Source organism: Hyperolius riggenbachi, chromosome 7 (genome assembly GCF_040937935.1).
Source record: "Hyperolius riggenbachi isolate aHypRig1 chromosome 7, aHypRig1.pri, whole genome shotgun sequence".
Lineage (NCBI taxonomy): Eukaryota > Metazoa > Chordata > Amphibia > Anura > Hyperoliidae > Hyperolius > Hyperolius riggenbachi.
In genome coordinates this window covers 165,618,359-165,632,272 of record NC_090652.1, presented here as the reverse complement: position 1 = coordinate 165,632,272, position 13,914 = coordinate 165,618,359, and the positions used below count along the sequence as shown (strand labels likewise).

General features: G+C 43.3%; 1 protein-coding gene across 2 annotated transcripts in view; it reads right to left on the bottom strand.

Moving 5' to 3' along the window:
* The window catches only part of LOC137524699 (dynein axonemal heavy chain 7-like), a 565,826-nt gene extending 552,587 nt beyond the window's left edge, over positions 1-13,239 (bottom strand). Inside the window, exons 1-2 of one of the 2 annotated variants that reach the window (XM_068244848.1) lie at positions 12,903-13,239; positions 5,319-5,384 (exon numbers count right to left, since the gene is read on the bottom strand). In XM_068244848.1, the coding sequence (XP_068100949.1) occupies positions 5,319-5,384; positions 12,903-12,911 (75 nt within the window). In that variant the 5' untranslated portion in view covers positions 12,912-13,239. Of the gene's footprint in view, positions 1-5,318; positions 5,385-12,902 lie in introns of those variants that run through there. The other variant, XM_068244849.1, reaches the window with a different exon arrangement.
* Between the last annotated feature and the right edge of the window lie 675 nt (positions 13,240-13,914).

The window sequence follows — 13,914 nt, the reverse complement described above, 5'->3', positions numbered from 1 at the left end:
TGCGCACACAAAACTTTGCGCGCGGTACTTAGCATGCGATCTGATTGAGGAAACCGGTGCTAACCTACTTAGCACCCTGTTTAGCGCGCCTAAAGACTTTAGACGTGCTAAGTAGGTTAGCACCGCAAAGTGAATCAAGCCCATAGTGTCTGATCACAGCACTAGGGCAGAAAGGTTGAAGTAGACATGACAACAGGCTCTGTTGTGAGGGAAAACTTCCTAAAAGCTGGAGTTCTCAGGAAAGTCCCAAAATCAGATTGGTAGACTAAGGAAACATTGAAGTGTATTTACAAAACATTGGTAAAATGTAGATGTGCAGAGGGTGCACATAAAGTTTATCAGGGTTTATGCTATTTATTTAGCACATGCTACACACATAGGCCTCAATTCACTAAGGGCAATTCGGTAAAATAAATCAGGTTAGTCTAATACCGCATTTGGTATTTTACCCTTTTTTCCCAAATTCACTTAAATTTCATCATATGCAGTAGTAGTTTGGTAATATACCAAAAAATGTTGCTTCAATTCACTAAGCCCTGCTCGATAATGTCTCACCAGCTGTGGAGAAGGTCTGGCAGGAAGCTGCAAGTCTTCCACAAGTGGTGTGCATAAGCCGTTGCTCTTGTGCATCCACGGCATCCCTCTAGGTGTGTACATCACTAGAGAGTTCTTCTGTGTATCAGTATATAGATAAGCCCATCAGTGCCTCAAATCAAATGGGGTTAGAAGCAGGACTGTGAGGCTCTCCCTATTGGCTGTCCAAACATTTGTCAACTTTACCGCAGGGTGACTGTAAGCTACTCACATTTTGCTAAAACACAACGTGCATATAAAATCCTCGGACGTCCTAACTGCCGCTGCTGGTACTTTGCCGTCGGGGCCTCGGTCGTAGTGCAGGAGACGGCAAAGTACCAGCAGCAGCAGTCAGGACGTCCCAGGATTTTATATGTGCATTGTATTGTCATTTGGCAAGATGATTGGTAAAATCAGCTGTTTTCGCCATTGCCAAATGCGGTAATGCTTAATAAATTAAGCTCATAGAGTAATTCGCATTATAAACGCAATGCCTCCATGTGTAACGGGTTATAAATACATGCTACTGTACATCACAAATAATTGATAGAAATAACTAGACAACACAATATCTTAAAGAGACCTTTAGGTGACAGCAGTATGAAGGTTGCCATCTTGTATATGCTTATGAAAAATTACAGATGCCTAGCTGCAAAGCTGCTCATATGCTATGTAATCTTAATTGTACAACAATTACTCATTTTACCAAATCTATATAGTAAAAGGGAAAAGTGACTGAACATACTTTAGGCAGTCCCCCACCCCCATACAACTGTGGTATGGTAAAATGGTACAATCAGGATTGTATGGCAAATGGCTTACTTTAGCATTAGTAGGTTCAGTCACACACCTGGTATACCAATGCATGAATTGTACTCAGACTTTAGTCAGAAGATTTGATCTCCCCTTGTTCTGGGTCAGTGACTCAGGAAGTATTAGTAGTGGAAAAGCACCACAGCCAGGGAAGCAGCATGTTTAAAAATGATCAAAGATGCCAGCCTCTCCACAGTACTACGAGATAAATTAAAAGATTTTAAGATATGACCTTACATTATGTTTATCAATGAGTGGACATTTCACTGTACTGCATCTGTTGCCTCGTCAGGACAGATTCATAAGCCTTAGGAATAGCATTTAGTTTTCTGAAGTAGTTATGATACAGTGGATTTTTTTTCTACATGGTAAACAAGAGATAGTACATGCAAATCAAATCCAATATTCATTGGCCCCTATGATTTTTTTTAAATATTATTTGTATTGCACCTGTATACCTCATCCCTATCACTTGGAGCCCTTACTGAAAGGCCTGTGTGTGAAGAACAATTACAGAACAGTGCTTGTGTGGAGGAGGGAAAGACAATGAAATGACAAAGATTTCTCAGTGAGTAAGGGATTATCTATCAGAACTGACAGAAGTTACTGATAAGGCAGGAGCTGTCCCACACAGAAAAGTTGTCTTTCTAGGCATTTCTAGGCATTTTTTTCAAATGCAGAGTACAGTATACATAATTTTATGGTGCTCCTACTTCATGTCTGGCTAAAACATGTCAAAGTTTTCCTTTCCTTCTATATTATACCAGGTAAATTTTGTATATGAGATGCAACAAATCACCTCTTTAGCACGTCAAACTTATGAAAAATACCTTTCATTGGCCATGATATCAGCATGACATGGTGCAGCATCTCATATCTCTTTTTGGCCTTGATTCACTACACACTGGTAAAATTGCGGTATACAGACAGTGCCCAACAATGTTATCAGTGTTTATGCAAGCATCGAGCGACAACTCACAGCACAACTCACATTATGTAGGTAACACACAGGTTGCTTTACAGCGTACGTAACACAGATAGCATTACATGTAATTAGTGGTGAAAATACTGTACGCTATCTACACACAGCAATTTTACCAGAGTTTAGTAAATAATCCCCTTTATAAGCAAAACCAGTATTGCTCTACATTTCATTGCAGATCGGTGACTATCTTGAAACACATCCTGAGACAATATTGAAAAAGTTAAACTGGTGGCAAAGTTAAATATTATGTAACATTACTCTGTCTGCTCTTTAACTTCAGTAAAACCCAGTGGATCCCAGTGAACTCAGCTGCAAGGCCAAATGAATGCTAGCATCACCTCCCTGGACAATTCTCCAGCTTCTGTGGTGGTGCACAGACCAATATATGACACTGCTAGAAGCGATACTGCCCAACTTTTAAACCAATATCAGATCCATCAGGGCTCAGAATAAATTAACGTGGCAGTAAAGGTTTAAAGGAAACCCACAATTAAAGAAATATGTAGACTGTCATTTCATTATTAGCTTTTGAATACCACTTCCTGGCTGTACCGCTGATCATTTGTTTTTAGTTTTGTCATGCACATGCAAAATGCATGCAACAACTTGAGTCAGAATGAGTCAAAACACGTGATAAACATAATTATTCTGGGTCAGTCATTCAGAAACCATTAGCGTAAGATGCTCTGTACAATGGCCAGATGAGCAGTATTTTATAAAAGAGACATCAACAATGGTTCTTTCCACATTCTTCTCAGTTGAGAATTCCTATAAAAACAACTTTACTTCCTTAAATCTACTTCAGGTTAACATTGATGTTTTCTGTAAAGTAAGGTAGAAGACACTAAGGCCTTTTTCGCACAATGAAAAACATGCCTGTGAGAACACTGCAACACATGGTCACTGCATTTCTGTCCAGTACAGTGCTGCCCTTTTTCAATGAATGTGTGCAGTGTAGTTCGGTGTAGCCTGGGACACTGGTGCGGGTCGTGGGGAGTTTGAGACCTGGATTTATTTCTGCCTTGCTGCTGTCTGGCTCCATTATCAGTGCAGGTACAGGCCATGCTGAGTCCACCACTGCTACCCAGGGCTCCACTGAGGTCGGAGGACAATGCGCTGATCGGGACACCTTTGACCTTGCTGGATGCCAGCTCCATCTATTCATCAGCCCCTCCATGATGCCAGCTGAGAATCCGGAAGTAAGGGCCACCACGCTTGGACACTATTGTGACATCCAGATTATATTGACCAGCCCTGCCGAATTATGCTCTGGAGTTGGGACCCACCACAAAATAGCTGTAGCATTAAGAGGTATAAAAGGTCCCTGATTCGCCATTTGATTCATGGAGTAAGAATATTGGTTGGGAGACATTGGAAATCTGTGCAGTCCCCCACTGTGGTGGAGCGGTTGAGGTAGGTTTCCTATGTACATAGAATGGAACAATTAACTTCTGTCCTACATGGGATGGACTCACAAGGAGAGGAGATCTGGGAGAAATTGACTCAATTTATCAAAACGGAAAGATATAGGAATATCCTAGGGAGAGGTAGATGAGGCCGGGCCAGGGCAGTTTGGGGACATGAAGATTGCTAGAACATACCCCCTCCCATTTAATGGTTATCCCAAGTGGTTATCCCAAGGGATTCAGATCAATAGACTTTCCTATGGTAGAAATGCCCTTTGCCCTTTTTTTGTTTTGGCCTGCTATCTGCCTGATTTGAGTGAGTTCTGTTGTGTATTGTCTGGTGTTCTTGTTGTTTGGGTCAGTCACACATAGATATATAAGGAATATTGGGCTCCTTGCCTGACTAGAGGATAAGAATAGGAGCCTATGGAGTAGGTCCCTGAAATTTAGTGTTTTAGGAGGTGGAAAGTGTTCCTTTCCTCTCCTCCTGGACCATGACCCTCCATTAGGTATAATAAGTGAAATCCCATACCCATGGGTTGAGGTGGGATTGGATATAAAGAGATGTATGCCCAGGATGAGAAGGTGACAGAGGGAATAATACAAAGAGATTAATATTTCAAGTAGACTTGGAGTTTGGAGTAAGAAAAGGGAGAGGTGTATTCTCTCTCTGGCCTCTCCTGGGCTGAAGAAAATAGAGGATGAATGGGGGGGGGGGGGGGGGATGGAAGAGGGGAGACTGTGATATAAGCAGTATTTTATATGTAGACGTGAACTATCTGTTTTTGTTTTTTTTGTTTGGACTACTTTTGAAATTGTTTTTGATAAATAAACAATATTTAAGATAATAAGGAGCACACTAATAAAAAGCACTAGAATATGAAGACAATATAATAAGGGACATTATAATAGGGAGTAGTATAATAAAGAGTACTTTTAAAGGTGAGTACAATAACGTGCACTACAATTATGAGAAACTTTAACGTCATTGTAAGAAACATGGAATGGGAGCCTCTTAAAGACCATTCCTCCTACATAATAAATTCACACTCTCCTTTCTAATTCCAGGGTTCCTTGAGATCCAAAAACTATGAGTTCCTCCGGGTTTAAAAAGTTAAGAAAAGCTGCATTAGTGCCTCCTAATGCCCTATTGTGTCCTGCATTGCTTCCGATATAATAGTGGCCTTTATTGCCCGCCCAGTAGTGCACACTATTCTGCACTGTCCCATAGCGCCCTTCATTGCCCTGTATTGTCATCTGTTGCCCTCTAACTTGCCAAGTACTCTCCCAACCCCCCTCCCCAGTGCAGAGTAATTACAGTGGAGGAGCATGCTGGACTACTATTTAGTTGTCTCGCAGGACCTAATTGCACTTAGGACTGCTGCTCCTATGCCACTGGCAACATAGTGTGAATGAGGACTTTCACTAATGAAGAAGTTTATTGTAATAATCCATTATAGTATGAGTTTGGGTGAATAACATTAAAAAGTGCATGTTAGTGAAGTCTGTAAGAAAAAAAAAAATGCAAAGTAAAATATTACCTCAGGCAACTGTGGCAGCAACCTTGAGTGCACATTCTGCATCTTTCCTCTCTGGTAGTGCGGAGGCTATAAACAATAAGCAACATACGATACAAATTACATTTCCTATGCATTATTTACTTACATCCATTATTCCCAAATTCAAAATATTTTCTCAATGAAAATGTTAGTGTACATATTCTTGGGTATGCTTAGTTCTGATGTGAACTACTCATATGCTTTTTTTACTTACGTGGGGCTTCTTCCAGCCCCTGGAAGCATCTGAGTCTCCAGCATCCTGCAGTCAGAGGGTCGGCAGTTTCTGCACATGTGTCACCAGTGATTGCGCTCACATCACCAGGAGTGTTGTGCACATGCACATGCGTCATTCTTTTATATACCAATGTTTTATTTTGGCAACTGTGGGAGAGGAGGGGTAAGTGTTTTAATAGGGGATGTATGAATTTTTATTGACTGTATTGTGTTAGGGTGTAATTTACTATTTTGACACCAGATGCCCCCCCCCCCCCCCCCCCCCAGTGTATTCCTCCTGTGTACTGTGTGTACACAGAGGAAGTAATGCATGTACATTTTACTTTCACTTTTGTCAGTGACCACTAGCATGTATCTCATTGATGCCAGTGATCACTGATCACAGGCACTTCGATTAGTGAATGAGTACTGTGCTCTCATTCACTGATCTGTCTACTAATGGGCGGTGATGAGAACGCATGCGGGAGCATGCACAAGCGCACGGAGGGCGATCGTGGCAGCAGATGAATATCTACGTCCCTGGGTCTTTAGATGAAGTCCTGCAGGGCGTAGAGATACTGCCGCCAGCACAATAAGAAGTTAAACCCAAATCTGCCAGACCCACTACTGTAGTCACAAACTTTTGCACCAGAAAACCTTAGAACAAGCCTAGGCAGTTGTTACTTAGGCTGAAACCCTCAAAGCAAAGCACATAGGCTCAGAGATCCAGTAGGTGTAAAAAATGTATGAGGTCTGGGAGTATCTTTGCCTGGTGGTCCGGGGACAGATTACCGTAGTTCTTAGAGGCCTTTGAGACCGAGGAGCAGGCATAGGTAGTTTGGGCTGGAATACCAGTGATTCCAGGGCTCACCTGCCGCCCTCCAGTGAAGTGTAGGGGAAGGTTTAGTTGTTGTGGTGAAACTGGATTGCAAAGGGGAAAAAACAGCAATACTTTATGACCTCCTTTGTGAAGGCCAAGGTGATGGGATGCACCAGCCCCCTCTTCAGGATAGCAGAGGAGGTAAGGCCTGCAAACAATTTTACAGAATCTGGAACCTCCGGCAAAGGACTGAGGTCTCGAGTGGAAGACCACACCAGATCTCTTACCTCCTTGAATGGCAATTTCAAAATAATGTCACTTGGGAGATCTGGCTTCCTGAGGCATTGTAGGGCCCTGTGGGTTTAAAGCATTGTGATGAAGCTGAGTCGGCACTCAGAAGCAAGGTATTAAATAAGTTCAGACTGCAGCTTTTATGTTGGTAATGGTCTTAGGTGGTCCCCAAATATGTAGATTTACCCATGTATTCCTGTTGTCTAGGTCTAGCTTTGATTCCAACATAGTGATTTTGTCAGCTTGTTCATCAATAGTGGATTTGTTGGAATACAGGTGGTGGTGATGATGTCATCCAATTGCTTCTCCAGGTCAGTCATGCAGACTCCTAAAGCATGAATCTGCTTAGTAAAGTCATTAATGGCCTCTTTTAGTTCCAAACAAAACATGTGCTATATAGAGGATTGTATACAATGAACAGAGGCGCCAAAAGTATAAAATTAGATTCAATGAGCTTAAAAACCAACTCAAATGGCAAAAATGAAGGAGGGGGTGGTGGTCTTACCTCCCTCAAGCAGACACGACAACGCCTGCGATTCAGACAGTCAAACACATTTATTAGAAACTCCCCAAAAATTGCAACGCGTTTCGCAGGCTCAATCCCGCTTCATCCGGCAATACAGGTAGGAGTATCAAGCGATCTGCACAAGGATTCAAGTTAGTAAACAGCAACACAGCCGGCACCACCATAAGAGTAAACAGTAAGCTCTTTTATTGCATCACCTCAATGGCTCCAACAATGACAAACGTTGTTGGCGATTGCAATTTGAGAAAGGGCTATGCCCGAAACAACGTTTGTCATTGTTGGAGCCATTGAGGTGATGCAATAAAAGAGCTTACTGTTTACTCTTATGGTGGTGCCGGCTGTGTTGCTGTTTACTGATACGAAGCACCCCAGTGGAGACAGGGGTGAAGGCCGAGGCACACCTTAGACTTATACCTTTGTGGAGCTCCTCCTACATTTGGTGTACACAAGGATTCAAGTTAAGCGCTTAACTTGAATCCTTGTGCAGATCGCTTGATACTCCTCCCTGTATTGCCTGATGAAGCGGGATTGAGCCTGCGAAACGCGTTGCAATTTTTTGGGAGTTTCTAATAAATGTGTTTGACTGTCTGAATTGCAGTCGTTGTCGTGTCTGCTTGAGGGAGGTAAGACCACCACTTCCTCCTTCATTTTTGCCATTTGAGTTGGTTTTTAAGCTCATATAATCTATTTTTATACTTTTGGCGCCTCTGTTCATTGTATACAATTTGGAGTCCACCCTTGGTGGAGGGTTGCTACCCTTTTTTCCTGTCTACAGAGAGCGACTTCTTAATCCTGAGTGGGGTCAGGATAATCTCCCCACCTGCCTTTACAGTGGTTGCCTGCTGGTGACCCTGACTTGTGAGTATCTAGCAATATGAATTTATTGCCACCTTATCCAGTACGTATTACACTATTGGGGCTCTTGGTATTCCCTGTTTTTATGCTATATAGAGGAGAGCAAACACTTGTTGGAAAGTTGGGGGTCCTGGGGGGTAGAGGGGTCTATAGAGATATCCATTTCCCGAGAGTTAAATACTGCCGGGATCTGCTGGTACAGCGTGGTGATAGTCAGGCCTTAGCAGGCTTGGATGGCCTTAGAAGATTTAGCGTACATCTTAGATGAGAGTCTGGCTGAGGCTGTGTTGCAGGTTTAAAAGCTGGGGGATCCAGTAGAGCAGCTGTGCCCAACCTAAGGCCGTTTGAGGCCGACGAAGCCGACTTTTGTGGCCCGCGGAAGTGTCCTGAGGGGAGGATTGGGGATTGTGTCCTGCTACATCATAGGTTTACACAGCGTTCTCGTGTTCTCTGCTGTAGCGTGGCAATAGTTAGAGACCCTCATCCGTTGGTTGCTGCAGGAACCACCCACCAATAGGAATCAGCCTTATTCCTATTGGAGGGAGGTTCCTGCAGCAACTAATGGACGAGAGTCTCAGCGCTACTGCAGAGAACCAGAGTACGCTGTGTAAACCTCCAAATAAATCATGAGGCGGCACACCACTGGCTGCAAATATGCTTGTATTAAGAAACAGAAGCACAATTTTGTATGTTTTTGTACATTGTATTTATAAGGCTAACACTGTGGGTTAATGATATGGGTGGAGCCAGAGGTGGACTCGGGTGTGGCACGCTTACCCCAGTCTTTATCTGTTTGTTGGTGGTGTGAGACATTGTTATGCACCTGATGAAGGATTTTCCGTAACATGTAGTGCTTCTGTTTCTTAATACAAGCATATTTGCAGCCAGTGGTGTGCCGCCTCATGATTTATTTGGAGTGTTACTAGGAGACCGTGTGAGCAATCCGGTCGAGGCTCGGCACCGGCAAACTCCAGGATACAAAATACCTGGCACTGCTACCGTGGAATTGTACAGTTTGTACGCTGTGTAAACCTATGACGCAATTACCGATCCTTATCCTCAGCGCGGATTCTTGCTTCAGCTCTCCTCACATGCTCTGGGCTCTGGCTCTCCTCTCCCAGATGCTTTGCAGCTGCTCTGGCCTCTCATCTCAGAGGACAGTGTGACATCACACAGCATTGTTACTAAAAAAATGTTAAAGAATTACATTTAAATTTTGTATGTATGTGTTCCCGGCCCGCGAAATTGATCTTGATATGAAGTGCGGCCCTCGGGCAAAAAAAAGGTTGGGCACCACTGCGGTAGAGCATTCATAGCCAGGTTTCAGTCCTTCTTTTTCATGTCCCCTTACAGACCACATCAAAATAGGATGGCTGGGGAGATACGGTATGCTAATATTAAGCATACCTATTATTCGTCCACGGCGAGCTAAGCGCAGGGTGAGCCGAATGATGGCTCACCATGCTGCGGCTCAAATCCCTGGCGGTGTTAAATACTTTTTCCCTTCAGAGTCCTAGCAACTTGGATGGAGTTGTAATTCAGGTTCCAGTGGCCGTCGGACCCCCGAATTACCCTTACACACCCCATGCATTATAGCATTACTGCTATAGCGGCACAGTGCCTAGTTTCAGCACTCAGTGCTGAGCTCAAACAAGCAGGTCTCATTTTTTCATTAACATTTTTTACATAAATGTTTTCAACTTATATCAATAATACAAAGAATCAAAGAAAATAGCTGTACTAAGAAGAGTTGTTTGCTAGGACTACTGCTGAGGCATTGGAAAAGCATGGCTCTTAGAACTAATACGGTATATTACTCTGCTCTCGTGTAATGCCGCTAAATCACCAACTAAATGAAAATTGAGGTGGGCAGAAAAGAATAACTGGCTTCCGATACAGGTTCCAAAGATGCACATAAGCAATCCCCTAACCCAATTACATAGTTATATACTTAGTTTGGTTGAAAAAAGACATCTGCCCATCAAGTCCAACCAGAACAATTAAAAAAAAAGATTTGCAGACTAGAGACTAGAGACATAACATTGCCAAAGGCCCTGTTTGGAGTTTCAGCCAGGAGTTTTAGTGTACTCGAGGTGAGCGGTATAGTATATGGAGGCTACCATGTTTATTTCCTTTTAAGCAATACCAGTTACCTAGCTATCGTGCTGATGCCTTGCCTATAATAATACTATTAGCCACAGACACTGAACAAGCATGCAGTAGATCAGGTGTTTCACCCAATATTGTCAGATCTGACAAGATTAGCTGCATGCTTGTTTCTGGTGGTATTCAGACACTACTGCAGCCAAATAGATCATCAGGGCTGCCAGGTAACTGGTATTGTTTAAAAGGAAATAAATATGTCAGCCTCTATATCCTGAGTATGTATAAGTAGAAAAATATATCAAGAAACCAGTACTGAAGAAGGGTTTTATATTTTAATATTCCAAAAGTGCAAAAAGGTACAACAGGTACAAAAATCTTCAATCAATAAATACATCCACAGATATAGATAGGCCTGTTAAGAATCGTACAGTGCAACAGATTTGGTAAACGATTTTTAAGGCCTTAAAAATCGTTTACCAAACCTATTGCACTGTACAATTCTTAACAGGCCTATAGTAACCACATACACTGGGTCAAATTCCCACCAATACACAGCAGATTTGATCACTGTGATTGAATCTGCTGTGAAATCGTTAACGCAAATGATGACCGATCGACCGATAGCCATCCGACATCAGACGATTCAGTCAATCAGTCCTGACGGAAAATTTTGCTTGATTGTTGGCGGGTAGGGTGTGGCGGCATTTGATGCGGCAACCACGGACGCAGCATAGTGGCAGCAATAACATCAGTGATCACTTGTTCAGCCGGCGGGAGTCCCCAGGGTCCATGCTGACTCACTTTCTTCTCGGTCTCCTCTTCACTTCCTGTCAGATCCCGGGGACTCGCACCGGCCAGACAGGTGATGTTATTGCTGCTAGCCGGGAAAGCCTGAATGGGCGGAGGTCAAGGGACGGCGAGGCAAGTGACGGTTCCACAGGTTTTGAATCAATTTCATGCTGAAATCGATTCAAACCTGTGTGCAGTGTATGGGCAAAATAATAGAGCCTTCTTTGATCAGATTCGATCAGAGAGGGATCTATCTGTTAGTCGATCTGGTGGCCATTTATTAGTGTATGGCCCCCTTATGTCTATGGATGGATTTATTGAATTAAGATTTTTGTACCTCTTTGCACTTTTGGAATATTAAAAAATAAAGCTCAACTTTAGTACTGGTTTCCTGATATATTTTTTCTACTTATTCATATTCTTGTATCTAATTGTGATTACGATTGGTGAAGTGCTATGCCATTAAAGGGAACCTTAACCGAGTAAAAAAAAAAGTTTTACTTACCTGAAGACATCCTGTGCCCACGCCGTCACTCACCGATCATCCGGTCCACCGCCATGGGTCAGTTTCCTTTTTGAGCAGTGCACCTGCATGGCTCTGGCTGCGTGCGTCCTCAATCACGCTCCCGTCCCTGTAGTCATCTTGCGCCTGCGCAGTACGCATAGGTAGTACTACACGCACATACGTACAGATTACAAGTACTGTGCAGACGCAAGACGGCCACAGGGACGGGAGTGCGATTGAGGATGCGCACTGCTGAAAACTAAACTGAGCAGAGGACCGGATGATCAGTGAGTGATGGCACGGGCACAAGACATCTGAAGGGGGCTGGGGGAGCCCAGGTAAGTGAGACTTTTTTTTTTTCTCGGTTAAGGTTCCCTTGAAGGATATATTTTGGCATCTATCTCCCAAAATATGCATTTACAGCCTCCATATCCTTCTCACCTCGGGTTCCCTTTAATTCTTTGCAACAGAAGATGGCTTCCCCACTGACCAGTGCCCCAACGTACTAACCTTCATGTCAGACCAGACTACGAGCAAAGTAAAAGAAGTTAGGTTAGTGTTAGGTATTGGGGGGGAGGTTAGTGTTAGGCACTAAAGGCGGTAAGTTAGTGTTAGGTATTAAGAGGGGGGTTAGTGTTAGGCAATAGGAGGGGAGGTTAGTGTTAGGCACTAGGAGGGTGGTGGTGTTAGACAAGGAAAGGTTAGAGAGAAAGTAGAAGACAGATAAGTCAGTGTAATGTATGTTGGTTGTAGTTACTTTGAGGGCTCGTTCACACTAAGGGCGTTTTTTGCCCTTTTTTCCAGCGCAGGCGATTTTCAAAATTGCCCACAAAACACTTGTGCAATGACTTTCTATGAGAAGGTTCATATCAGCATGTTGCGCCCTCTTTGCGGTCCGCAAAGCGGTGCCTGTACCATTTTTGGGGCGTTTTTGCTATAATGGAAGGTATAGGAAGAGCGCTAAACACTTACAAAACCGCTTTATGCAGTGATTGCGTTCGCATTTTTTGTACAATAAATACATTGCATTTATTATTTTCCGGGTCAAAGAGTTCACTTCCTGACTTGCGTCAGGGAGTGAATGACAAAACCGCTCTGGAAAAGAACTTTTACCAAAAATGCAGCGCGCAATTGAGCGCCGGGGGGAAAAAAAACACCGCACAAAATCGCAAAACGCTTGCGATTACGATTGAAGATGTGTGCAAGGCTTGACGATGTAGGCTATTTCGTTGGAACACCTCCAGCTTTGACCAGAATTGCACAAATGCAGGACAGACAGGTAAAAGGTTTTACAAATACACAAGTCTGAATTCAGAGCATTTGACGTTTGTGGTTTACGGGAAAACTTAAACTTAGCTCAGTACCACAGAACTGTCATGTAAGCTCACGATTTTCTCATGCATTTTAACACCACATGATGACACTTGTCGGGGTTATGCTCTTTATAAGTCAAAAGTTTACCTGCTCCATTCTGAAGCTTGCCTTTCTCCTGTAGTCCTCGTTTAGGAAGGCATAAAAAACTAATGTCAAGTCCAAGCACTGCTCTAGTTGTGTATACTCTGTTGCTACGTTACTGAGCGCGGCTCTTTGTAGCTTAGCTTAGTTTGTGCGGCTACTTGTAATGACGCTTGTTAAAATCCCATTCAGCTTCCACAGGATCTGTCTCGTCCTACGTGATCCAATGCTTCAGTCACGGGCTTCAACAAGGCAGCTTTCCCCAGTCCCCTGTACGGAGCTCCCCCACAAGGCGACGCGCAGCCGTTGCTATGGAAGCTGGATGAGGCTTACAGGAAGGGTGCAACTTGTGTTTGTGGGCGGCTTTCCCAATGTGTCGCCTGGAAGCGCTCTGACATATCCGTGGTGACAAAGAATGCAGCTCAGTGTAAACAGTTACTGAGATTTTGCGCAGAGCAGTAAAGCACCAAGTTCACAACTTCACAACACTATTTTGTTCTCAATAAAATAGACATATTTTCGTTAATCTTATATTCTGAAGCTATGTTCTGCGTCTGGTTCTGAATTATTTGTTTACAAAACTCTCATCAGAGTAATCTTAAATTACAAATCAGGTTACCTCCGACCGGGAGTACTTACAAATCTTCTGATGGGGAGCAAACCAGAGATTCCTCTTAAAGGGAAAAGCAAAGAGCAGTGGTGTATACAGCCAACAGTGCAGAACAAATAAAGTAGAATGCTAGGAGAGAAAGAGCTTCAGTAAAAAGTGAAACTATAACAGAATGTGGGTAGATCTAAATATTTAACATACAAAAGTACATGAACCTAGGTTTCATGCTGTAAGCATTGTATTACAGTAGTGTGGCATAGCTGTTTTACCTAACCTGACAGAGGCACAGACATGAGTCTCTGGTCCTCATGCCTGTGTCCAGGGCCGGATTTACCATAAGGCACTGTAGGCACGTGCCTACAGGCGCCAGATGATGGAAATGCGGCTCACTCCCCTCCACTAGTGCCT